Consider the following 23,758-nt stretch of genomic DNA (forward strand, 5'->3'; position numbering starts at 1 on the left):
TTTCGAGAAACAGTGCCACCTTTTATCTATAGGCCATGCCTGGTATTGCAACCCAGATCAATGCATTTGAATATAATGGGGCTTATTTGTGGATTACCCAGACCTTCTCATGTGGATCATGTCACGCTTAGTCTTTTACTGCCCCGACCCCCCCATATTTCATGAGACACGTGTCAGACTAGATCGTCCCATGGCCGCTCCCTTATGACTTTTTTTTCCCCACCGATCAATACATGGTTTTATCCCAGTAAACACATCAGTGACTAGTTACTTTGCTGGACGGCAGAATTTACTATAAGACGTTTGGGGATCTCTAAAGGGGCCGTCCGGCATCTTTTTAGGGAGCGTTGAGTCCCTCGGAGTCGAGAGCAGCTACAAAGAGCATGTTTGCCTGGAGGAATCAGCATTACACACAGTACAGTGATTTTAGTATAAGTGGTGTAATACTTAATTTGCCCTGCGGAGGCGCTGTAGGGAAACAATACTTCCTGTGGCCACTCTATACAGATTACAGCTGATTGCTCCAGGTTGTAGTTGCTGAATTCTGTACACAACAATCCGCAGCAAAAATGTAGAAGGATGTGCATCTGTATTCAGCCCCCCCGTGACGATACTTTGTAGGATCTCCTTTTGCTGCAGTTACTGCTGCAAGTCTTTAGGGGAAGTCTCTACCAGCTTTGCACATTTAGAAGGTGTAACATGTTTGCTCATTCTTCTTTGCACACGAGCTCTCGCTTGCAATTTACAGGTCTTGTTAGATTTTGAATGGGATTTAGGTCTGGACTCTAACAAGGTTGTTCACACACATGAATATCCTTTGATATAAACCATCCATTGTAGATCTAGCAGGATGTTTGGGGTTATTGTCCTGCTGGAAGGTGAACCTATGTCCCTGTCTCAACTCATTTGCAGCCTCTAACAGGATTGTCCTGTATTTAGTTCCATCCATCTTCCCATTAACTCTGGTCAGCTTCCCTGCCCCTGCTGAAGAAAAGCCACCACCATGTGTGACTGTGGGGATGGTGTTTTCAGAGTGATGTTCAGTATTAGTTTTCTGCCACACATAGTGCTTTACATTTAGCACAAAAAGTTCTACTTCTCATCGCACCGTCTTCCAAATACTCGCTGTGTCATGGGTTTTTGCAAACTGTGAACAGAAGTTCTTATGGCTTGCTTTCAAAAATGGCTTTCTTTTTGCCACTTTTCCATTAAACCAGCTTTGTGGAGTCTACAACTAAGGCCAGGGTCACACTGGCATATAGCATGCGATGATTCTATTATGTGAGAGCATTGGATGCTATAAGCATCCATACAGCAGACACACTTGGCTCTGTGTCTGCTGTGAGCGCAATCCAAGTGTCGTTCTACTATGATATGATTTTCTCCAATGCGACAATCGGAGAAGATGGAAAGATTAATTTCTCCATCTCCTAAATTGTCTGTCTCGGCGTAGCACTGCACATAGAGGACATCCAAGTGCAGTCTAATGAGATGCATGCACCCATAGGCTTGTATGGGTCTGAGTGAGCTGATATACTCTGCCAATCGCGGCATGCAGCAATTTTTTCATAATGCCAAATTGGCATGAGAAAACCCTGCTGATCTGCAGTGCTCCATAGTAAAACATTGGAGCGCGTGCTATCCAATCACATATCAGATAGCACTCAGCTGTGTTATACAGTGCGTATGGAAAGTATTCAAACCCCTTTTAAATTTGTCACTCTTTGTTTCATTGCAGCCATTTGGTAAATTAAAAAAAATCTTTTTTTTTCTCATTATTTACACACTCTAGATTTTTTCACCACCAGGGGCAAAACAGTAACAATGCAGTGACATGACAAGAATCTGCATTGCTAATCCTATTCTAAATAGCTGCAAGTCAAATTTATGTATGAGATTGCCAAGATGATTGTGTATAAAATGAAGGTCGTCTCACGCTCAAAGCTGTAGTGGATGGTGAGATATGGAGCCTGAAAGCTAAAAATTCAAAACATTGTTACTCTTTTGCTTGTCACTAAACATTCACCCCATCCTGATGTATATGTCCCCAATCCTGAGCCCAACCTGTTGTGTATGCTCTCTCTGCAACGGTGATTGTTACAGTCCTGGATAGTGAACCATGGAACCTGAAAGTGAAAAGTTCAAAACATTGTTACCCTTTTGCTTGTCAGTGTAAATGTGATTGTTTATTTTTATTTTTTTTGTTGTTTCATTACTATTTTTTATGTTTTCATATTAGTCGCTGGCTAATATTTCCTGTTTTTATGCAGCTCAATTTTAAGCTTTGCAGTGTAGTTGAAGTAAGAATTAGCAGAGTCATCTCATTTACAGGATGAAGGATTTAATAACCGCTACTGTATGCTTGTGTGAGCGAGTCCTACTAGTTGTCTTCTGCAGCTCTTCCAAAGTAACCATGGGCCTCTTGGCCTCTTCTCTAATTAGTGCGCTCCTTCCTTGGGATGTTTAGATTAGGTGGACGGCTCTGTATTTTTAGTTTTGCAGTTGTATCCTACTTCTTCCATTTCTGGATGATGGATTGAACAGTGCTCTATCAGATATTCAGTGCTTTGGCTAATTTTTGTCACTGCTGAGATCATACACTGTATCAATTTGGTCTGCATGGCTGTTGTCCCAGAAGGAAGCCTCTTCTAAAGATGATGGACAAGAAAGCTGCAAACAGTTTGCTGAAGGCATGCAGACTAAGGACATTGATCACTGGACCGTCCTCTGGTCTGATGACCAAGATAAACTTTTTTGGTTAAGAGGGTGTCAAGCGTGTGTGATGGCAACCAGGTGAGGAGGACAACGACAAGTGTGTTCTGCCTACAGTCAGGCATGGTGGGGGGAGTCTCATGGTTTGGGGCTGTATGAGTGCTGCCGGCTTGGGGGGGGGGGGTTACAGTTCATTGAGTGAACCAAAAGTGCCAACATGTACTGTCACATACTAACGTAGAGCATAATCCCCTCCCTTCATATTCAAACATAACGACCCCAAACACCTCCAAGACCACCACTGACCCACTAAAGAAAGTGAGGGTAAAGGTGCTATAGTGGCCAAGCATCTCCAGACCTAAACCCTATTGAGCACCTGTGGGGCCTCCTCAATCGGAAGGGGGAGAAGCACAAGGTCCCTAACATCCATCATCTCTATGATGTCCTCATGGAGGATGGAAGAGGATCCAGCGGCTCCTGTAAAGCTCTAGTGACCCTCCACACCCAAGAGAGTTAAGGCAGTGCTTGGAAGTAATGGTGGCCACACAAAATATTCACAATTTGGGCATTTTGACTTAGGGGTGTACTCACTTTTATTATCAGCGGTTTAGACAGTAATACCTGTATGTTGAATTATTTAGAGGACACCAAATTTACACTGTTATACAAGCTGCACACTGACACTGTATAACAGTGTTACATCTTCAGTGTTGTCCCATGAAAACATATAATACAAAATTTACAAAATTGTTAGGGGTGTACTCACTTAAGTTGCTGGCAAAGACTGGATGTGTGGTTGGGCACTGATGATCTCTGCCCCCGCAGGTGCGCTGAACCTCACGTCACAGACGTCCCCTGTCTCCTGTGTAATCGGTATTTAGTGTATATAGTGGGGATACATCAGGCGGTCACTGGACAGGAACATCGGTCACCCTGGAAAAATCTGAGGTCATCAAAGAAACATTTCTTCAATAGGATTCCTGAGAAAATACAGAAGGAAGAAGACGTATCCCTGACGAGCCTAAGCAAGGTCATGGCAGCTGTCATCTCCACAGGGACTAATGACCTGGATAGAGAGGGAGGTGGGGAAGGAGATGTTTTATGGATACAGGGACAGGAGAATCTTCCATCTGGAGGGGAATTTGTGACGAGGTTTTAGTATGTAAGAATTATGTGCATTGAATGCAATGAGAAGAGTTCTTGGCAATGTTTGATTTCAAGGCATGTTCTGCAATCCCCTGGTGCAGATTGGCTGCTTCTAAGGGAACCTCCTCCCTGCTGCTTCTGAGTCTTCACTCACCTATACAGACTGGCAGCTGCTAAGTGTCCCTCTTCCCTGCTGCTGAATATTCACCCACCTATATGGATTGGCAGCTGCTCAGTGTCTCTCCTCCCTGCTGCTGAGTCTTCACCCACCTCTACTGACTGGCAGCTGCTCAGTGTCCCTCCTCCCTGCTGCTGAATCTTCACCCACTTAAAGGGATTAGCAGTTGCTCAGGGTCCCTCCTCACTGCTGCTGAGTCTTCACCCACCTATACAGACTGGCAGCTGCTCAGTGTCCCTCCTCCCTGCTGCTGAGTCTTCACCCACCTATATGGACTGGCAGCTGCTCAGTGTCCCTCCTCCCTGCTGCTGAATCTTCACCCACCTATACGGTCTGGCAGCTGCTCAGTGTCCCTCCTCCCTGCTGCTGAACCCTCACCCACCTATACAGATTAGCAGCTGCTCAGTGTCCCTCCTCCCTGCTGCTGAGTCTTCACCCACCTATACTGACTGGCAGCTGCTCAGTGTCCCTCCTCCCTGCTGCTGAGTCTTCACCCACCTATACTGACTGGCAGCTGCTCAGTGTCCCTCCTCCCTGCTGCTGAATCTTCACCCACTTAAAGGGATTAGCAGTTGCTCAGTGTCCCTCCTCCCTACTGCTGAATATTCATCCACCTATACTGGTAGATTCTCAGTGTCCCTCCTCCCTGCTGCTGAATATTCATCCACCTATACTGGTAGATGCTCAGTGTCCCTCCTCTCTGCTGCTGAATATTCATCCACCTATACTGGTAGATTCTCAGTGTCCCTCCTCCCTGCTGCTGAATATTCATCCACCTATACTGGTAGATGCTCAGTGTCCCTCCTCTCTGCTGCTGAATATTCATCCACCTATACTGGTAGATGCTCAGTGTCCCTCCTCTCTGCTGCTGAATATTCATCCACCTATACTGGTAGATGCTCAGTGTCCCTCCTCCCTGCTGCTGAATCTTCACCCACTTAAAGGGATTAGCAGTTGCTCAGTGTCCCTCCTCCCTACTGCTGAATATTCATCCACCTATACTGGTAGATTCTCAGTGTCCCTCCTCCCTGCTGCTGAATATTCATCCACCTATACTGGTAGATGCTCAGTGTCCCTCCTCTCTGCTGCTGAATATTCATCCACCTATACTGGTAGATGCTCAGTGTCCCTCCTCCCTGCTGCTGAATATTCACCCACTTATACTGACTGGCAGCTGCTCAGGGTCCCTCCTCACTGCTGCTGAATCTTCACCCACCTATACGGACTGGCAGCTGCTCAGTGTCCCTCCTCCCTGCTGCTGAGTCTTCACCCACCTATACGGACTGGCAGCTGCTCAGTGTCCTTCCTCCCTGCTGCTGAGTCTTCACCCACCTATACGGACTGGCAGCTGCTCAGTGTCCCTCCTCCCTGCTGCTGAGTCTTCACCCACCTATACGGACTGGCAGCTGCTCAGTGTCCTTCCTCCCTGCTGCTGAGTCTTCACCCACCTATACGGACTGGCAGCTGCTCAGTGTCCCTCCTCCCTGCTGCTGAGTCTTCACCCACCTATACGGACTGGCAGCTGCTCAGTGTCCCTCCTCCCTGCTGCTGAGTCTTCACCCACCTATACGGGCTGGCAGCTGCTCAGTGTCCCTCCTCCCTGCTGCTGAGTCTTCACCCACCTATACGGACTGGCAGCTGCTCAGTGTCCTTCCTCCCTGCTGCTGAGTCTTCACCCACCTATACGGACTGGCAGCTGCTCAGTGTCCCTCCTCCCTGCTGCTGAGTCTTCACCCACCTATACGGACTGGCAGCTGCTCAGTGTCCCTCCTCCCTGCTGCTGAGTCTTCACCCACCTATACGGGCTGGCAGCTGCTCAGTGTCCCTCCTCCCTGCTGCTGAGTCTTCACCCACCTATACGGACTGGCAGCTGCTCAGTGTCCTTCCTCCCTGCTGCTGAGTCTTCACCCACCTATACGGACTGGCAGCTGCTCAGTGTCCCTCCTCCCTGCTGCTGAGTCTTCACCCACCTATACGGACTGGCAGCTGCTCAGTGTCCCTCGTCCCTGCTGCTGAGTCTTCACCCACCTATACGGACTGGCAGCTGCTCAGTGTCCCTCCTCCCTGCTGCTGAGTCTTCACCCACCTATACGGGCTGGCAGCTGCTCAGTGTCCTTCCTCCCTGCTGCTTCCATCTCATACTCATCCACTCAGGCCCTCATGAGCTATGTAGCTATTTAATTCTGTCAGACCTCATCAAATTCTTATCTCCATAGATTTTTCAAAGCAAGTACACCAGCTTCATTAGGAATAATAGATCTGTATAATAATAATAATAATTGATGTTTGTATTATGACATTTACTGGCATATCACTTTTATTTTGTTATATATTTAAGGCTGCTTTCACACTACGTTTTTTTAGCATGCGTCATGAACGTTTTTTTGCTGCAAAAGCGGATTCTGTTTTTGCAAAGAAAAACGCATGTGTTATTTTGCAGGATCCTGTCACTTGAGGTTTATGGGCGGGCATTGAAGTCATGGGATCGGGAGTGAGGGGAACTGAACGTGATGGACTGGGAGCCGGCATCTGACAGCTGCGGTAAGCTGTAACCAAGGTAAATATCGGGTAACTAAGTGAAGTGCTTTGCTTGAATACCCGATATTTACCTTGGTTACGATCCCGCAGCTGCTAGGAGCCGGCTCCCTGCACACGTAACCAAGGTAAACATCGGGTAACTAAGAAGCGCTTTGCTTGGTTACCCGATATTTACCTTGGTTATGAGCGTCCGCCGCTCTCAGGTGGGAGAGAGAGAGAGGGGGAGAGAGACAGAGGGGGAGGGGGAGAGAGGGAAGGAGAGAGAGAGAGACTGATCACGTGAGGCTGGTTTCTGGGCATGCTCAGTAGAGCAAGCAGGATCCTGTCTATCAGCATGCCAGCGTTCATATGCGTCTGCGTGCAGTATAATAGTCAGGATCCAGCGATTTGCAGTATTTGGACGCAGTTCAAAAACGCTACAAGTAGCGTTTTTGAAAAAAGTTAAAAAAAACTGCAAGTCGCTGGATCCTCACTATAACGCACGCAAACGCAGGTGAACGCATGTTGACGCGAGTCCATTGCACATGCATTGAAATTAAAACGCATTTGCACTGGATCAGTTTCTGCGTTAAAAAAAACGTAGTGTGAAAGCAGCCTAATAAAGACTTGTGTTCCCTGTGTGATCATAATAGATTTGGTGTTTTGTATTATTCCTCTGTTATTCCTCCTGGAAACTGAAGAATGACACAATACATGGTCCGAACTGTCAATCATTCAGGAGTTCACAGCCCCCCCTCCCAACAAGAGGAGGTTGGGAGGCAGAGGAGCAGTGGTCTTCTGAAGTCAAGTGTATTGAAGGGTCTTAGATACTGTGTTAGGCAGAGTTCTTCTCCCTTCAGAGGACTCAATGGTCACTGACTTCAATGGGTGCCATGTCCGCTGAAGCACCAGCAAGCTCACTGTCTGTGTGCGGTCACGAGTATGTTATATCATGTATTGTAGTAGATTTACTTTTCATTTTACCCTTTCCCTTCTGGCTGAGATTACTTCTAGCCTTAAAATCACAACTGCAACATCTTATCTTCATTCCCTTCCTCTATATTTACCCACTCCTGGCTTCACTCCATGCCGGTGATAGATCTTCTATACTGAACACTTTGAAGGTGTTTTTTTCTGGAGGAGCTGAGGTGTTCGTTTCAGTTGCAGCTGTAAAGTTTCCTGCTGGAACAAACCTGAGCAGTGCTCTTTGTTGTGTCTTACCTCACCCGTTTTTATTTTTAAACCAAGTTCAAAAAGTCAGCGTAGGGGTGATAATTAAATGCAATTTGCCAAAAGGCAACTAAATGCCTAAACTAACGACTCTCATTAAAATATAACTTTTAATAATTTCAAATAATATAACAATGAAAACTCACTATTCAAGTATTTAAAACTACTTAGTGCAGCGATAGGTGTATTAATTGCTGATCAACTTTCTTAGGTGAAGTCTACAGACAGCCCTGATTTGTTGTATAGATTGCATATAGCTGAACATTGAAAAATAGAATAATATGCTTCTTACCTTACCGATTTGTGTTTTGTTTTGTTTTTTTACAGTAGCGAGACTAGTGTCTCATTGGCCTACTCACTAGTCAGGGTGAGTTCAGGGACAGCAAGGGCCTAGGCATATCATGGCGCACGGGGAAACGTTAGGAAGTTCAGGGATCAGACTGTCCCTATATTCAGGGCCTTCCTTTACATCTTGTATTGTAGCGCATGCCACGTGTCCTCTCGCACCCGCGTGACAGATGCTTTGCTCATTGGACATCCCCTATAAGGTGACCATACTTTACCAAAGCTGATTTTTCCCTTTTATTAAATATAGTTTCCTCGTAATATAAATACTAAGGAAATAATACTGAAATACTAGTGCGCGTTCCACTTACAGTTAGGTCCAGAAATATTTGGACAGTGACACAATTTTCGCGAGTTGGGCTCTGCATGCCACCACATTGGATTTGAAATGAAACCTCTACAACAGAATTCAAGTGCAGATTGTAACGTTTAATTTGAAGGTTTGAACAAAAATATCTGATAGAAATTGTAGGAATTGTCACATTTCTTTACAAACACTCCACATTTTAGGAGGTCAAAAGTAATTGGACAAATAAACCAAACCCAAACAAAATATTTTTATTTTCAATATTTTGTTGCAAATCCTTTTGGAGGCAATCACTGCCTTAAGTCTGGAACCCATGGACATCACCAAACTCTGGGTTTCCTCCTTCTTAATGCTTTGCCAGGCCTTTACAGCCGCAGCCTTCAGGTCTTGCTTGTTTGTGGGTCTTTCCGTCTTAAGTCTGGATTTGAGCAAGTGAAATGCATGCTCAATTGGGTTAAGATCTGGTGATTGACTTGGCCATTGCAGAATGTTCCGCTTTTTTGCACTCATGAACTCCTGGGTAGCTTTGGCTGTATGCTTGGGGTCATTGTCCATCTGTACTATGAAGCGCCGTCCGATCAGCTTTGCGGCATTTGGCTGAATCTGGGCTGAAAGTATATCCCGGTACACTTCAGAATTCATCCGGCTACTCTTGTCTGCTGTTATGTCATCAATAAACACAAGTGACCCAGTGCCATTGAAAGCCATGCATGCCCATGCCATCACGTTGCCTCCACCATGTTTTACAGAGGATGTGGTGTGCCTTGGATCATGTGCCGTTCCCTTTCTTCTCCAAACATTTTTCTTCCCATCATTCTGGTACAGGTTGATCTTTGTCTCATCTGTCCATAGAATACTTTTCCAGAACTGAGCTGGCTTCATGAGGTGTTTTTCAGCAAATTTCACTCTGGCCTGTCTATTTTTGGAATTGATGAATGGTTTGCATCTAGATGTGAACCCTTTGTATTTACTTTCATGGAGTCTTCTCTTTACTGTTGACTTAGAGACAGATACACCTACTTCACTGAGAGTGTTCTGGACTTCAGTTGATGTTATGAACGGGTTCTTCTTCACCAAAGAAAGTATGCGGCGATCATCTACCACTGTTGTCATCCGTGGACGCCCAGGCCTTTTTGAGTTCCCAAGCTCACCAGTCAATTCCTTTTTTCTCAGAATGTACCCGACTGTTGATTTTGCTACTCCAAGCATGTCTGCTATCTCTCTGATGGATTTTTTCTTTTTTTTCAGCCTCAGGATGTTCTGCTTCACCTCAATTGAGAGTTCCTTAGACCGCATGTTGTCTGGTCACAGCAACAGCTTCCAAATGCAAAACCACACACCTGTAATCAACCCCAGACCTTTTAACTACTTCATTGATTACAGGTTAACCAGGGAGACGCCTTCAGAGTTAATTGCAGCCCTTAGAGTCCCTTGTCCAATTACTTTTGGTCCCTTGAAAAAGAGGAGGCTATGCATTACAGAGCTATGATTCCTAAACCCTTTCTCCAATTTGGACGTGAAAACTCTCATATTGCAGCTGGGAGTGTGCACTTTCAGCCCATATTATATATAGAATTGTATTTCTGAACATGTTTTTGTAAACAGCTAAAATAACAAAACTTGTGTCACTGTCCAAATATTTCTGGACCTGACTGTAGATAGACCACGGGCAGTGAATCAATGTGGTTTGATCTTTTTCCTTGTGATATACGGCTTTCTGTAAGTGAAGGTCGTCTTTCAGCAGGTAACGCGGCGCGTCCCTCGAGATAAGCGACAATAGGACCGCATACGTCGCCGCGTGTCACAGAAATCATGGAACGGTTGTAGGATTTTCACAAGGACGATGTGAGATGAACAGAAGAGCAAGAACGTTCCTTGCTATAAACACCCGAGGACAGGGACTCTGCGCAAGAAAAACCATTCCATTATACATAGAAGGAACAATCTAGTTTGTATCTGCAGCAAAGAGATGACAACATAGTTTAAAGGGTTATTTCTCCCCCCCCACCCCCGTTGGGGTATGACCATTGGGCCCCCAGAGATCATGAGATCAGGGTTCTTAATCTCTATTCTGAATAGTGTGGAGGTGTCGGGCGCTCAACCTCCCCTCCATTCATTGTTTATGGGACTGTTGGAAATAGCCAAGTGCTGTACTCAGCAGTTCTATAGATAATGAATAGATTGGAGGCCAAACGTGTGCACCTCCGCTCCATTGTATTCTTAGGATAGGGGATAATGTTCTCTTCTGGGGATGCTGAGTGACCAAAAATGACCTCTTACAAAGATGCCACTAATGGATGACCGTGCACTGGGGCGGTGGGTATGCCATATCAGAGCCCGGTGCGCTCCAACCAGTATCTCTGATCAGTCATCCCTCTTTCCTTCTCCAAATTCACCTCGCAAAATGACGCCATCCCGCTCACCTTCTGCGGCTAGTTGTACCGTACAGTCTAGATCCGTCTTGTATTATGAAGGTGGGGTGCCCCTCTACAGGTGGCCTTCTCTAGATCTGTCTTATATTATGGAGGGGTGCCCCTTTATACAGGTGGCCTTATCTAGATCTGTCTTGTATTGTGATGGTGGGGTGACCTTATACAGGTGAGCTTATCTAGGTAGGTTTTGTATTATGAAGGTGGGGTATCCCTTTATCCAGATGACCATTTCTTGATCTGCCTTGTATTATGAAGGTGGGGTGCCCCTTTATACAGGTGCTGTTATCTATATCCATCTTGTATTATGAAGGTGGGGTGCCCCTTTATACAGGTGCTGTTATCTATTTCCATCTTGTATTATGAAGGTGGGGTGCCCCTTTATCTAGATGACCGTTTCTTGATCTGTCTTGTAGTATGAAGGTGGGGTGTCCTTTTTGTACAGATGACCTTATCTTGATCCATTTTGTTATTATGAAGGTAGGGTGCCCCTATACAGGTTGCCTTATCTTGATGTGTCTTATATTATGAAGATAGGGTGCCCCTTTATCCAGATGACCATTTCTTGATCTGCCTTGTATTATGAAGGTGGGGTGCCCCTTTATCCAGATGACCATTTCTTGATCTGTCTTGTAGTATGAAGGTGGGGTGCCCCTTTATCCAGATGACCATTTCTTGATCTGTCTTGTAGTATGAAGGTGGGGTGCCCCTTTATCCAGATGACCATTTCTTGATCTGCCTTGTATTATGAAGGTGGGGTGCCCCTTTATCCAGATGACCATTTCTTGATCTGTCTTGTAGTATGAAGGTGGGGTGCCCCTTTATCCAGATGACCGTTTCTTGATCTGCCTTGTATTATGAAGGTGGGGTGCCCCTTTATCCAGATGACCATTTCTTGATCTGCCTTGTATTATGAAGGTGGGGTGCCCCTTTATCCAGATGACAATTTCTTGATCTGTCTTGTAGTATGAAGGTAGGGTGCCCCTTTATCCAGATGACCATTTCTTGATCTGTCTTGTATTATGAAGGTGGGGTGCCCCTTTATCCAGATGACCATTTCTTGATCTGTCTTGTAGTATGAAGGTGGGGTGCCCCTTTATCCAGATGACCGTTTCTTGATCTGTCTTGTATTATGAAGGTGATGTGTCCTTTTTTATAGAGATGACCTTATCTAGATCCGTCTTGTATTATGAAGGTAGGGTGCCCCTTTATCCAGATGACCTTTTGTTGATCCATTTTTTGCTTTCTTCCTTTCAGATTGCCGCGCCCTGTTGCTGCCACCCATGGCGTACACTTACAGCTCCTCGTCCGCCGCTCCGGTGGGATCTCAGTACTGCGTGTGCAGAGTTGAACTTTCCGTCTCCTGTCAGAACCTCCTGGATCGGGACGTCGCCTCCAAATCTGACCCCTTTTGCGTCTTACTGTTGGAAGTAAATGAAAAATGGACTGAGGTACCGTTATAAACGTGTAATGTGTCTCACTGCATTATATAGTGCTGGGGAATTATTGATTACGGTTCATCCAGAGTCTCATTTCTCCGAACTGGAGCCATCACATGAGAGGTATTAAGTGGTCATAGCCAGGGTTTTAGTATCCCCGAGGATCAGAAAGGTGACCTTATAATTCACTTGCTTTCGTCTCCGAGCTCAGAAAATAGATTTTCTGTTTTTTTTGCTTTCTGATCTCATGGGGGTCACAAGGTGCACGGCTGTACTGTAAATGCTCATGTAACAGGACGAGATGACTTCATCTATGTGTTGTCCCATATTCCTTTTATAAAGGATTTATGGATGTCCTCTAAGGAGAAAAAGGAGTGTCTGCTCTGGAGGACTTAACGCTTGCACCATTGATAGATGGGTCAGACAATCTTTTTATTTTAATGCAGCTCCCCCCCCCCTTCCCATTTCCTCTCTGACAGATATTGAGGGAGAAAAAGGTTCCGGAATGTTGGATTTAAAAATTTAAAATGTAACTGACATTTCAGGTGAACTTGCAGCAGAATGTCTAACTCCTCCCCTCTCCATAGAACTTTGAGCACCAACTGTCCTCTCCTCTCATTTAAAATGTAACTGACGTTTCAGGTGAACTTGCAGTAGAACGTCTAACTCCTCCCCCTCGCCATAGAACTTTGAGCACCAACTGTCATCTCATTTGAAATTTAACTGACGTTTCAGGTGAACTTGCAGCAGAATGTCTAGCTCTTCCTTCCTTCATAGAACTTTATAAGCACCAACTGTCATCTATCTCAGTTATTGCAAAATCTGTATTCATTAAAGGGGTTATCCGGCTTCTTTGACATTTTTTTTTTTATTTCCCTATTGGGCTACATTGGGGCAGGTGAGTAGATAGAGACCACTTATCTGCCCTGCTGTCAGCCCCTCTCCCCCGGCTCAGAGCGGTCATGTGACCGCTCCTGCCGCGATTTTGCTGCTTCCGGTCATTTCATGTCAACATGGGCAGGGCCATGTTGACATGCAAATGTGGAACAGCTTGTCGCCTCCCTGCTGGGTGTCTACAGTGTGAGCCCCGCCCCCTTCCCTGCACCCTCCCACACATTCCCCCGCACCTCTTTTGCTCTCCAGTAACCTCCCCCTGCACTGCTTTGGGGTCTGTGACCTGGGGGAGGGGCCTGGCGGCGGCTGCCGTGGTGTCAGCTCCAGCACCGGGCCCCCTGCTCAGGATCACACATTCAAATGTACCGGCATCACAGATCACAGATGCCGGTACATTTGAAAGTGCTGATGAGAAGCAGCGCAGCGCTGCTTCTCATCACTGTCGCTCCCGCTGTCTGTGCTCTCTTCAGCACAGCGGTGACATCACTACTGTGCTGAAGAGAGCACAGACAGCGCGCGAACGTGCAGGAGCAGCGGGGACCGAGGACGGGTGAGTATGTACTCCACATGTGTTCCCGATGGGGATGGAGATGGGGGGGTTGCAGAGCCATATGTGTGTGGTGCAGAGCCATATGTGTGCGTGTGTGGTGCAGAGCCATATGTGTGTGTGTGCGGTGCAGAGCCATATGTGTGCGGTGCAGAGCCATATGTGTGCGGTGCAGAGCCATATGTGTGCGGTGCAGAGCCATATGTGTGCGGTGCAGAGCCATATGTGTGCGTGTGCGGTGCAGAGCCCGATGTGGGGCTGTTATTTGCAATGCTGTAGTGATACCAGGTCAGGTGCTGGGGCAGAATACTGACAGGGAATGTGTGTGTAGGGGGCGGGCAGGGGGCGAGGCTGGACACTGGGGTGGGTGGTGACAGCTCTGACTGAGGTTTTGCACAGGAAGTGGTCAGTTTGCTGGTTCTAAATGTAAACAAGAAGCTGCACAGAATAAAGGGATAATTCAAGTGGAACAAAAGTTAGAAAACAAAAAATAACAATGTAGGTGTGATTTATATGACAATACAGCACAGATAAACTCAAAAATTTTTGTTAAGCTAATGTCGGACAACTCCTTTAAAAACAGATTTTTCCATTAATTTAGATAAAAGCACCAGTCCAGGAGGAGCAAGAAGTAGATTTTGCTGATAAGATAAATTACAAAGTTGCTAATTTTTAAGTGTCCTATTGATTTATTAACTAAAAATTAAAACGACGGTCACTATTTAAATTTATGATCCTTTTTGTTCTTTACGGATATATGTATTTTCCAGAGGTGTCTGTCTACAGATTACTGCTCTCTTCCCATACAGAGAACATGGGGTGTAACTGTCTGCTTATTCGGCGACAACTAGTGAACATATTCGCCCAATTAAAAGGGGTTTACTCACCAACAGCTGTAATACCCGGCGTTGCCTGGGATAGTAATTGTCTCTCTCCCAGTCTCTGTCTGTGTGTCGCTGTCTGTCTGTCTCTCTGTCTATCTCTTTCCTTGTCTATCTGTGTCTGTCTGTTTCTATCTCTCTGTCTGTATTTGTATCAGTCTATCTGTCTCCATCTCTGTGTCTGTCTCTTTGGCCGTCTGTCTCTTTGGCCGTCTGTCTCTTTGGCCGTCTGTCTCTTTGGCCGTCTGTCTCTTTGGCCGTCTGTCTCTTTGGCCGTCTGTCTCTTTGGCCGTCTGTCTCTTTGGCCGTCTGTCTCTTTGGCCGTCTGTCTCTTTGGCCGTCTGTCTCTTTGGCCGTCTGTCTCTTTGGCCGTCTGTCTCTTTGGCCGTCTGTCTCTTTGCCCGTCTGTCTCTTTGCCCGTCTGTCTCTTTGCCCGTCTGTCTCTTTGCCCGTCTGTCTCTTTGCCCGTCTGTCTCTTTGCCCGTCTGTCTCTTTGCCCGTCTGTCTCTTTGCCCGTCTGTCTCTTTGCCCGTCTGTCTCTTTGCCCGTCTGTCTCTTTGCCCGTCTGTCTCTTTGCCCTTCTGTCTCTTTGCCCTTCTGTCTCTTTGCCCGTCTGTCCGTTTTGCCCGTCTGTCCGTTTTGCCCGTCTGTCCCTTTTGCCCGTCTGTCCCTTTTGCCCGTCTGTCCCTTTTGCCCGTCTGTCCCTTTTGCCCGTCTGTCCCTTTTCCAGGTGTGTCTCTTTGCCCATCTGTCCCTTTCCAGGGCAGTCTCTTTGCCCTGCTGTCTCTTTCCACGTCTGTGTCTGTCTGTTTCTCTGTCTGTCTCTATCTCTTTCTGTGTCTCTGTCTGTCTCTATCCTTCTCACCACCGACATCTTATTACCTCACACATAAGCTTCTTATACTAACAGTTTATTTTGTTCCTATAGCAACAACTGACAGTTGCTATTAATAACCTATAGCTCCCAACTCCATTCAGTTTAATGGAGGCAGGATTTTTGAAGAGTAACTCTAATGAGCGGGGTTAAATTTTCCCGCCCAAACATAGTCTATGACGTTCCCTGAGTCACATGGGGCGTCTGTGCAAAATTTCGTGATTTGTAAATGCGACGGTGCGGATAGCTTTAGCGGACATACATATCCACACATACACTCAGCTTTATATATTAGAGAGAGAGATATTTTATATATAGATAGATATATAATATCACAAAAAAAATATTGCAATTTTCCCACTGGACACCAGGCCCAATATTACACTTTTTTTTTTTTCCTGTTGGAAGAAAAAAAAAATACTTTTCAGCATTGAACTGAAACACCTAGAAGCCCAGCCGCTGTTGGGTCGTGGTACTGTTAGCAGCGAAATGTGCGATCATGACCTGCAGACCAAAAAGAAACATAAAAGGAAATAAAAACATGCAATATTTAATATGAAAACTAAGAATTAGTCCAGGATTTAAAAAACATGGCTGCTTTGCACGATGGGTTCCAGGCAGTATAGCCACTGAGCTCCATTCACCTTAATGGGGATGAGTTGCAATATCAGACTCCACCCATGGGCAGAGGTGGCGCTATTTCTGAAAAAAGCAGCCATGTTTTTATCATCCTGGGCAATCCATTTAAGGTATACACCTTCCATGATTTATAAAAATTTAGCCAACAGCAGAGAATGGGTTAAATACCAAACACCCTATATTTACCCCTTCAATCACTTGTCTCTGTGTTCACTTGCCATACATGTCAGCATTACCTCTAAGCTCAGTAATTGGCTGCAGCAGCCACATGAGTAATGTATGCCATGTAGTTACTGTAAGATGTAGAGGATGTGGACACCTTTTTAACTTAATTCCATGTATTTTGGTCTAAAATATCATTTTTGCAAATGGTTCTATTAAAAAGTTTGCCCTTTGCTTTCCCTGACTCAAGAATGAGTTACCCGAGAATCCATCAGTGAGTTCCTACTGACTTGTAGTTTGAAATACTTTGATATGTCTTTTTCTGTGCTTCTGTCAGCTAATTAATGACCACATCAAAGTGCAGCTCAACTTTTGAGCTTGTCTCAGCTTAATAATGACCACATCAAAGTTCAGCTCAACTTTTGAGCTTGTCTCAGCTTAATAATGACCACATCAAAGTTCAGCTCAACTTTTGAGCTGGTCTCAGCTTATTAATGACCACATCAAAGTTCAGCTCCATTTTTGAGCTCATCCCAGAGGATTAATCACCACATCAAAGTTCAGCTCAGCATTTGAGCTTGTCTCAGCTTAATAATGACCACATCAAAGATCAGGTCAACTTTTGAGCTCATCTCAGCTGATTAATTACAACATCAAAGTTCAGTTCAGCATTTAAGCTAGTCTCAGCTGATTAGTGACCACATCAAAGTTCAACTCAACCTTTTGAGTTCATCTTAGCTCATTAATGACCACATCAAAGTTCAGGTCAACTTTTGAGCTAAATGAACTTAGAGACGGTCAATCAATATCGGGACACTCCCATAAACGCAAGCAATTCATCATGAAAAAATTGATAATATATTTTCTCAAAAAGAGGAGAGTACAACCTCCAAATCACATCAAAATTAATTTTATTATGCAACAAAAATTGACAAAATATTCCCACACCAATAAAAGAGATATATGCAGAGTATCGATGTGATGACAGGACTAGCAGCATACAAAAAAATGGCATAAATGTCTTATTACCATCCAGATAAAGTGACATGTGCCTGAAAAAACAGTAAAAAACTACTCTGGATAACAATACCTACTCCAGTTAAAATGTACATAGTGTCCAAATTGCACATATCCCACTAGTGAGGTAGTTAGGTAAACAGGATCCAAAGCTGTTGTAAAGTAGACAATCAGCCAGTCACTCCTGGAGGTTTAAAGACATTACATGCCGCCTCCCGGTAAAGGAATCATTTATGCTTACAATATGGTAATCAAAGCGGAGGCACACTCTCAATGGTGCACGTGTTAAGTACAAGCTGTAAGTATAATGACATATACGTTACACCGCACACCGCAATGAAAGTAAACTATATATTAGTAAATTACCTTAATGGAGGATATAACATGTGCTGCTGTCCCGAACAACCCGACGCGCGTTTCGCACCCGGCTTGACTTTTGAGCTAGTCTCAGCTGATTGATGTGGTCACTAAAGTTCAACTCAACCTTTTGAGCTCATTTCAGCTGATTAATGACCAAATCAAAGTTCAGGTCAACTTTTGACCTCGTCCCAGCTGATTAATGACCACATCAAAGTTCAGCTCCGTTTTTGATCTTGTCCCAGCTGATTAATGACCACATCAAAGTTCAGGTCAACTTTTAAGCTAATCCCAGCTGATTTATGACTACAGACCTCATCGGAGGACTAAAGACTAACGGACAAGACGAGTCCAATAGTGCAAATGATTTTTAGCCTAAAAAAAAGCCTGGTTGGCTGGTCCCAACTAAGAAAATAACAGATGATGATTCATGACTACTATGATGGGGGTTGTCACATATGCAACGTTATTATCAATTTCATGACTCCTGTTCTTCTTGCTCTTCAGTTTCCATGTCTGGCATTCAATCCCTGAATCAGGAGGCTCTGGATGAGCAGGTGCTGCTTTTTCCGAGCCTTTTTGGAACCACCAGACGTTCCGAGCATACCCCTTGATGGCCGCACTTTCTCCTGGATTTTGCTTCTTCTCTCTCCTTTCCTCCTGGGTTGTGGCGAAATGTAAAAAAGAGAACAAGCCGTTCCGATGTTGGCTAAATACGGCTGGAGATCAGGCTGATAATCTTTTGCGTGGGCAGTTTTTTTCTCGTACAGTAAATTAAGACAGCGGGACCATTTACCCGCGCAGTGGGGCTAATTTTATGGTAATTTTTTTTTTCTCTGAGGTTCCTTTATGGCTAAAAGTGCAGAAAACGGTGACCTTTTAAATCCGTCTCTAATGGAAGCCGCGGGAGCTCTTATGGTGCCTAGAAAAAGTATTTTCACCGTTCTGAAATAAAGGCGAGTGTTTGCAATATGCAGAAAGAGCGCCACATAATAACAGTCTTTATGTCTATTTGTAGCACATTGTCTGCGGCGCTCGGATTGTACCGGTGAGTCTTTCCTCCCTCCGCTCCCGAGGGCCCGTTCTCCCATTAATTGACACGTCTGTGATGTTCATTTACTTCGTACAATACTAAAAGTCATTTTCTTGATATATAAGAAAAAATTAATTGGGAATAAAATAATGAAAATGGAATAAACGCCAACATGTTCTCTTCTGGAGGAGAGTTAAAGATCACCAGATAAAAAGAAGTACAGGAACGAATACCAAAGTATAAGAGTGGGACTATTAGTAGGGTTGGCGCATCATTACCGTATGGACACCATTGTCTCACATTTTAAAGTTATCCCCCTGGTCCATGGATTTGGATGTTCAAGCGCTGGGATCCCCACCAATCCCAAGAATGGAGCGGTGATCAATTTTGTGCATTGACACTACATTCATCCTTATGGGAACCGCCAGAGATGCTTCCAACGCCACCGAGTGAGTCATATCTCTACAGTTGGGCACAAATCCTAAGGCTGGTTTCATAGATCAGTTTTTTGCCATCAGGCACAAACAGATGCAACTGATCCGGCGAAAAATCGGATCCGTCGCATCAGTTTTTTTTCATGCTGTCCTTCCGTTTTTTTTAAGGCTCCGTTGTGATACGGAGCATGCGCAGTTCAAAAAAACGTTGGCTTCCGTCATGCCGGATGACGACGGATCCGGCGCCCGTAGGCTTCCATTATACAACATGCCGGCGTGGTCCGTTTTTTTGCCGGAGACAAAAACTGCTGCATGTTGCGCTATTCCGGCAGCCGGATGAAGACATTTCGCCGGACGTCACATGCAACGCAAGGCTATCCGGCACAATCGGGCGCTAATACAAGTCAATGGGGAATAAAACGGATCCGGTGCCAGTTCCGTTTTATCTGTTTTTTGCCGGTTTGTGCCTGATGCCAAAAAACTGATGTGTGAAAGTAGCCTTAGGGGCGCGTGTCACTGTCGCAAGGAAACTGCACGTCATGGGTAAAAGCGACAACTGGAGTGAAAAGAAACAACATGGAGGAGTTTATAAAGCAGTGGAAGCGATGGCTGCAGCAGGAACAGCGACGGCTGCAGCAGGAACAGCGACGGCTGCAGCAGGAACAGCGACGGCTGCAGCAGGAACAGCGACGGCTGCAGCAGGAACAGCGATGGCTGCAGCAGGAACAGCGACGGCTGCAGCAGGAACAGCGATGGCTGCAGCAGGAACAGCGACGGCTGCAGCAGGAACAGCGACGGCTGCAGCAGGAACAGCGACGGCTGCAGCAGGAACAGCGACGGCTGCAGCAGGAAGCGACGGCTGCAGCAGGAAGCGACGGCAGGAGCGACTGCAGCAGATGGCAGTCCTGGATCAGATGCTCCGTCTGAGGGAGGCCACACCACCCCCATGTCAAGGTGATGGTTCACACATGCGGAAGACAGTAAAGAGAGCCTTGTAAGCGATGACATCGGGTGATGTTGTTGAGGCATTTGACTGTTTTCGAAAGGGTGGCGGAACTGGAGAAATTACCTCCGGAATAGTTGGTGGAAGTGCTTTTAAGCCATATCTAACAGGGGAACCGCAGAAGACCGATTATGACCTTGCTCTTCATGCCGCAAATGAGTAGGCCAAGTTGAAAACTGAAATCTGGATGCGGCTAGGAATAATTATGACTGTCCGGGCGCAACGGGTGCATTGCGGTGACAAACCTCTCTTCATCCAAATGTTTGATTTGTTACATCTGGTCCAGAAGTGGTTGCAACCAGAATCTTCTTCCCCAGCACAGATGATTGAAAGGGTCGTCATGGACAGGTTCATTCACTCCCTTCCGTGGGCAGTTCAGTCCTGGGTTGTCCAGAGAGATTCCCAGAAAGTTACCAGGCGGTTGAGAAGTCCTTGAGGAAACAAGGGGCTGTAGCTTCTCCATACTAGGGTTCCCAAAGAGCGAATCACACCCAAAACAAGGGAACTAGAATCGCAGATGGGGCATCCAAGGGCCGTTTGAGTTGTCGCCAAAGGACCCAGCTAATAACGTGATTTGTTGGACATGTCCTGGTGAAGATCACATAGGCGGCCATTGCCCCATGACAACCAAGCCAATATACTGCAACATGGGTCGGCGTTGCTCATATTAAGCCCTTCACCCCCGTGCGATTTTTCGCTTTCGTTTTTTGCTCCCCTTCTTCCGAGAGCCGTAACTTTTTTTTTTTTTCCAATCTTGTCATATTACTGTTTTATTTTCAATAAGGTGAATGGGGGAGGGAGGGTTTAAGTTTAACTTTTAGTTGTTGTTTATATATATATATATATATATATATATATATATATATATATATATATATATATATATATATATATATATATATATATAGTTTATATATATATATATAGTCTCCCTAGAGGACTTTATGGATCAGCAGTCTGATCGCTTGTTCATTTCCGTTGGTCAGAGCTGTACAGCAGCGTTCCTGTGAGAACAGTTGGCTCTCACAGGAAAAACGTCATGGTCACGTCAGAGGTCATCACATGCCCCTGTGCTACCATGGCAACCATCGGCTCCCCATGATCATATCAGGGGGCGTCTGATGGCGGCAGGGAACGGTGCGGTGGTCCCCGCCACAGCCATTTACATCACGCTGTGACAGCATGAGCTAAGTGGCAAGCAGTCACGGGTGGATTGCCGATCCACCAGCGCCTTTTAGCCCTACATGTCTGCTGTTCAAATCAGACATGCGCTTCAATCACAGCGACATGACCGATGACATACCAGTACGTCATTGGTCATGAAGGGGTTAAGCATACCCTGCCTGAAGTGACTGCAGCCATGTCCCGTGTAAGTGAATGGGATACAAATGACTGGTCTGTTTGACTCAGAGAGGTTGATGACCCTAATAGTGGCCACACTTCCTCACCAGCTGATTCCTGGAAAGATGGTGGGTGTTCACTATATCAACGGGAATGCTAAGGACCACCCAGTGGCACTGGTGGACATACAGGCAAACTGTGGTCCTAAGTTCCATAAGGTTGGCATAGTCAAGGAGTTGTTACACACTGTTATAAAAGGGCGGGACTTCTTTTGGGGCTTGCAGGGAAAAAGGGAATTGCCGAGTTGCTCGGACAAAAACCGGGGCACCACTAAAGAAACCTGTTGTAGCCTGGGTTTGCTGGGTTTCCCCTTTGTGTGCTAGCTCTACAGGCTACCTCTTAGGCTAGTTTCACACTTGCGTTGAACGGTATCCGTTGCATTGCGTTGTGTGACGGATGCAACGGATGTGTTGCATATAGTGGCACAACGGATGCAACGGATGCTGCAAAACAACACAATTCGTTTTGTTTTGTTTTTTTTTACAGTTTTGCCGTCGGCAGACTACTGTGAACGATCAGCTGATCGCTAACAGTAGTCGGCCGCCGGGTGATCAGCCGATCACTCCCAGTAGCTGGCCGCCGGGTGATCAGCTGATCGTTCGGTCGCCGACAATGTGTGCGGGGGCGGGGGCGGAGTGTGAAGTGGGTGGAGCCGAGCGGGGCCATGGCTGAGGACGTCAGTGCCGCGGGGACTGCATCGCTGGGGGACAGGTGAGAGAGAGTGTGTGTGTGTGTGTGTGTGTGTGTGTGTGTGTGTGTGTGTGTGTGTGTGTGTGTGTGTGTGTGTGTGTGTGTGTGTGTGTGTGTGTGTGTGTGTGAGCGGAGCCGAGCGGGGAAGTGTCGGGCTCACGGCACACGTAACCAGGGTTCCTTGGTTACCCGATGTGTACCCTGGTTACGGGTGGAGGGAGCCAGAGAGAGCATGCGCAGTGAAATCCAAAGGATTCCGCTGCTCAAAAAAAGTTACATGCTGCGTTCCTTCCGCCCGACGCAACGTCAAAATAACGACGCTGTGTCGTCCGGCGGATGCAACGCTGACACTTGCGTTACAGTGCGTCATCCATACAAGTCTATGGAGAATAGCGAAGTGCGTTAACGGACTGCGCTATTCTCCAGAGTGACGGACTCCGCTGAACGCAAGTGTGAAATTAGCCTAACACCCCTCCTCTACGAGCAGACGATATGTGGATTCTGCTGTGTCTGGGAGCACAAGGCCATAGTGGCAAAACCCCGAAGAAGAGACAGGGAACAGTGGAAAGCGAAAGTGACTGTCATGAATTGGACTGTTAGGCTGGGTTTTCCTGGGATTCACAGGGCCAGTAAGAATGGAAGCAACCCAGCTGGAAGATGAAGATGAACCATTAAGTAGAGAGTTGTTGGTGAAACTGAACTGGTGGTCTCCTCGTGAAAGCGAGTCATCATTTGGTCCTGGCCAGCCAACAGCAACATGCGGGCCTACACGGGATACAGTCCACACGACACAAGTCCACATACTCTGGCAGGACCATATCATTTATGTAACGTGTCGGGGCGTCAAGAGTCAATCACTTGCCCATGACTACTGCTCCATTGCACTCTACACTTCGGAACAGTTTTTAGAAGGCCTTTTTCTGTTCCTCATCACTTTGCTCACTGTGCAAAGCAAGATTCATGAATACAAGGTTGGAGGAGTTTAGTGGAAGAACATGACCTCAGGCCCATCCTACCTACACCTTTGGGATGAACTAGACTGGTGATTGTGAGAGTTGTCTCCCCTCCAACATGTTTCTGACCTCACAAATGCTCCCTTGGATGAAGGAGTGAAAACTCCCCCCAGATAAACACGTGGTCAAAATTGTTATTACCTCTCGTCCCTCGTTTAATGAAAGAAAAACCCACAATGGTCACAGAAATAACTTGAATCTGACAAAGTAATAATAAATAAAAAATCTATGAAAATGAACAAATAAAAGTCAGCCATGTGACCTCCAAAAATGTCCTTTTGGCCCATATCCACTTTGTCGCCTTTTGCAGATCTCCATTTTTCCCCCTCTTCCTCATTCTGCTTAGCTTGCTCCTCGTTCTTTTACTCACCCACTTTGCTTTGAGTCATTTCTAAAGCATTTCTCCTGCAATAAAAAAAAAAAAAGCAGCAGAAAAAAAACTTTCAGGGTAAAGACATGTTATTTATTCATGTGCAGTGGCAGATGTTTATTACGCCCATTACTCTGTAT

General features: G+C 45.9%; 1 protein-coding gene across 1 annotated transcript in view; it reads left to right on the top strand.

Moving 5' to 3' along the window:
- Positions 1–23,758, top strand: part of CPNE2 (copine 2) — a 114,994-nt gene that overhangs the window by 33,933 nt on the left and 57,303 nt on the right. The window contains exon 2 of the mRNA XM_075325843.1: positions 12,122–12,315. Within this exon, the coding sequence (XP_075181958.1) occupies positions 12,148–12,315 (168 nt within the window). The 5' untranslated portion in view covers positions 12,122–12,147. The remainder of the gene's footprint in view (positions 1–12,121; positions 12,316–23,758) is intronic.

The sequence above is a fragment of the Anomaloglossus baeobatrachus genome, chromosome 10 (genome assembly GCF_048569485.1).
Source record: "Anomaloglossus baeobatrachus isolate aAnoBae1 chromosome 10, aAnoBae1.hap1, whole genome shotgun sequence".
In the NCBI taxonomy this organism is placed as follows: Eukaryota; Metazoa; Chordata; class Amphibia; order Anura; family Aromobatidae; genus Anomaloglossus; species Anomaloglossus baeobatrachus.